Source organism: Trichinella spiralis (genome assembly GCF_000181795.1).
Source record: "Trichinella spiralis strain ISS 195 chromosome Unknown Scfld8, whole genome shotgun sequence".
NCBI classification, from domain to species: Eukaryota; Metazoa; Nematoda; class Enoplea; order Trichinellida; family Trichinellidae; genus Trichinella; species Trichinella spiralis.
In genome coordinates, this window is record NW_003526947.1 from 778339 (window position 1) to 781709 (window position 3371).

The window sequence follows — 3371 nt, forward strand, 5'->3', positions numbered from 1 at the left end:
AGTTGGGGAGAAGGAAGAAAAAATAAGATCCCGCAGACAAAGCAAACGGAGTGAATCCTTGACTTGCTGACACTACCGGGACAGACGCGCCGTGGGACAAGGAAATTTTCAACAATGCTTGAGCAGTCGTCATGAAAGCTGATTCGAACAGCAGCACTGTATTTATTATTCGCTTTTATAAATAATTTCAATAGAAATGTTGTTCTTTGTTTTAATGTCAAAAATTTTTGAAAATAAAATTTGCTATATTTTGTATTGTTTTCAAATAGATTTAATGGAAATTTTCAAATTTGTAAGCACTGCTATATACATTTTTGCCTTAGAATTAGCAGTTTTTGTGGTTAGGGCTTAAAAATGAAAATCCAGTCGTTGAAACGGCAAGAAATGGGAAAATATTGTTACACAGCTTAATCATTTCCTTTCTAGCGCTGCTTTGATAGTTAATTTTTGAAATTCAGCTGTTGCTGACAATTCTCTTTTCTGCATAAAATTCAACCTGACGAACACACACGTTTATCCAAACGTTCTTGAATTTGCATATGAATCTTCATTTGTCAAAATATGATGTTATTTCTCATCAACAAAATTCATTATAAAAATTGAATTATTGTATTACGTTTATAATTTAATTATCAACACTTCAGAAGCATTTGTTTTATTAAAATTTGCATAATTTCAAAATCATGGCACAACTAATGATATTACGCTTTACTATCATTCTGTGAAAACTCTATTATTCAATCGACGTGCATAAATAGATGAACAGTTAAATGTTTTCGACTGCTTTTCGATAAGATGATTGAATTTGTGCTTAGGTGGTGTTAAAAATTTTCCGACTTAATTTCTGATGGCTATTAACAACTGTCTTTTGTCTGCTTTTTGGGACAAGCAAATTTCCTTTCTGTTAATATTTTATCGTGTTGAGCTATTTAATAGTTGTCAAACGTTCATTAATTCCGCTTCAAGGATAGCAGAGGTTAGTAATTAGATAGATCAGCCCAATTATGCGATAGGCAGAAGAATGACTCTTTCGCATTTTCCATATGCAGCTAATTGAAGATGAATTCAAGTACCACAAGTGACGTGATTGAAAAATTCTGAACAAGCAAAATGGTAATGTATTTTGTTTAAAATATTCTATTGATTTCTCATCATGCACGTGGCTATTTCTTACGGCATGGAAAGTTACATGGCAGCACTCTGAATTCCTGCTTTAAATTAAAATTAATTGTTTTATTGTACATTTTCTGTGAAATGTATTCCTTTTTTGAAAGAGCCATTTTTGAATCTTAAGTATGAAACATTAAAAAGTAATTTCTTATTTCTGAATAATTTTTCACAAGGGTTTAGATTTTCATACTTAAGCAGGTTAAAGTGCACTTGACTTGCATTATAACTAAATAGTAGATTTTCCTTCATCAGACTTTAAAATACGAAATGATAAATAATGCTAATGCTTTGATACTTTGCGTAAACATTGATAATTTATGACTATTTTTGCAGTGATTTTCGATTTTGCACGTTATATGACAGTTTTGAACTTTGAAGATACATGAATTGCCGATTATAATGGTTAATAGAAATATTTGATTGCTTCATCAACTCGAATTATGTTATCCGAAGGCAAATTGAAATGAAGCTTGTTTCCCTGACATCGAAATGTATTTGTGAGATCTCGCTATTTGTTTGCCTTTCTGCTAACATCCACCAAAATTATGTCGGCCCAGCGGCGTGAACAATTTAAGTAGTACTTGTTCACCAATTCATTTCATGGAAAACTCTATGTAAGTGCTATGCAATCACTTTTGCGTCATTCGTAGAAATAATTTTTGGCTAACGGTATGCTGAGAGTGAATGGTGGTGCGTTTTCAATGGAAAGACGGTCGTAGGTCCTTAAATTAGATATGATTTTTTGTTCATTTTATTATAATTTCTAGAAATTTTTTGTCGTGGTTTGGAATTGCATATAAAAAAAGATGGATCTCAACCAAAAGGAGACGCTAATTTAGTTAAGTCTCATTTTTCTTCACTTATTTCGTTTTTTTTACCGTAATGCAATTTCTGAAATTTCACGTCTAAGATGACAAGCGCTTTATTAGGAAAATTTTATAGATGTATAATAGTCAAAATATTATATTATAAATGAGATATGTGCAAAATGTGTCAATGTTTACGATTAGCAGCAATTAAAATTTCAGTTTGTCCAGATATTCTTTGTCGAGATACTCTACGTAAAGGTTATTCATCTGACGTATATGTAAATCAGCATTTTTTGTTAACTTGATGACATTGACTACAAATGAATTTAACAGTGCCGTCAGATAAAGTTATCTGAGTTAATTATGTATTGCGTGAAGGCAACAAAAACTTATGCTCCTTTTCAATTAATGAACAATATTCAGTTATCCACCTGATATGTTTTGAAAGTCTTTAATTTGAACAATTTTTTAGAGGGCAGTTTGTTGGCAGTTGCTTTTGATGTTCAGTAATTAGGGTAGTTTATTATGAATGAGATTTATTTGATATGTTTTGATATTTTACATTACTGATAATTTTTAATATTTTTAGTAATACTGTCGAGATGAGCCAAGAAAAACAGTTGAGTGTTAATGCAGGTAAATTAGGGCGAATAACATTACTTTTGCGAATATGCAAATTCAATTTTCCAGAACGCGTTTTGTTACCAGTAGCAATGTGCTTTGCTTGTTTGACTAAAGTGATTAACACATATCCCGGTCTCTCAGTTTATTATTCGCAATACCGAAAACTACTACTGAAGTCCGCTTTTAAACCCTTTTGATGGCATTCTGGNAGTGAAAACTTGNATACTAATATTCACTAATGTCACNNATTCCCTTTTTTGTTTTGCATTCCAAAAGGTATGCATTATAAAAATTTGGCGTATTAAAATTTTTTAATTTTTTTAAATAAAGTCATTAAATTAAAAGCACGATTTTTGAACTGTTAAATATCAGCATTNGNAAATTCTGATAGAGGTGATATTGACAAAAATTAAATGCATGAAGATCTACCATCAAAATAATTTAATAAACCAAAGCATTTCCAATTAGTGCTTCATTGAGAAAATACATTTGTTTGTTTTTGATAAATGTGATCATAACTTAAATGCAGAGAACTAGCATGCATCTGTAAAATTCTGATCATATGAAACAACAGTGTGCTGAAATTTAATTTTGTATTACTAAATTTTTAATTTTGATGTTATTTTGCAAATATTTCTAGTTTTTTGCTTTTTTATTTCTATCCTTATTAATCAAATGCTAAAATCCCAGGGCGATTCATGACATAATACATTCCNAATAANGTAAACACGTTTGAAATCCGTCAAAAGTTATGCAANAGGGAAGAAG

At 30.6% G+C, this 3371-nt stretch overlaps 2 protein-coding genes across 2 annotated transcripts; one reads left to right on the top strand and one right to left on the bottom strand.

The window, feature by feature from the left end:
- Window positions 1-63: 63 nt before the first annotated feature.
- Tsp_10431 (hypothetical protein) lies at window positions 64-551 on the bottom strand (the record flags this gene model as incomplete). The annotated part of the gene is made up of 2 exons (XM_003372825.1): window positions 497-551; window positions 64-156 (listed from the first exon to the last, which is right to left on the bottom strand). Coding segments are annotated over exons 1-2 (148 nt in total), but the record flags the coding sequence as incomplete, so codon positions are not given.
- A 2030-nt stretch (window positions 552-2581) lies between these two features.
- On the top strand, window positions 2582-2800 carry Tsp_10432 (hypothetical protein). Its single transcript, XM_003372826.1, has 2 exons — window positions 2582-2615; window positions 2670-2800. The coding sequence occupies exons 1-2, from the start codon at window positions 2582-2584 to the stop codon at window positions 2798-2800; spliced, it is 165 nt and encodes a 54-aa protein (XP_003372874.1).
- The last annotated feature ends 571 nt before the right edge of the window (window positions 2801-3371 follow it).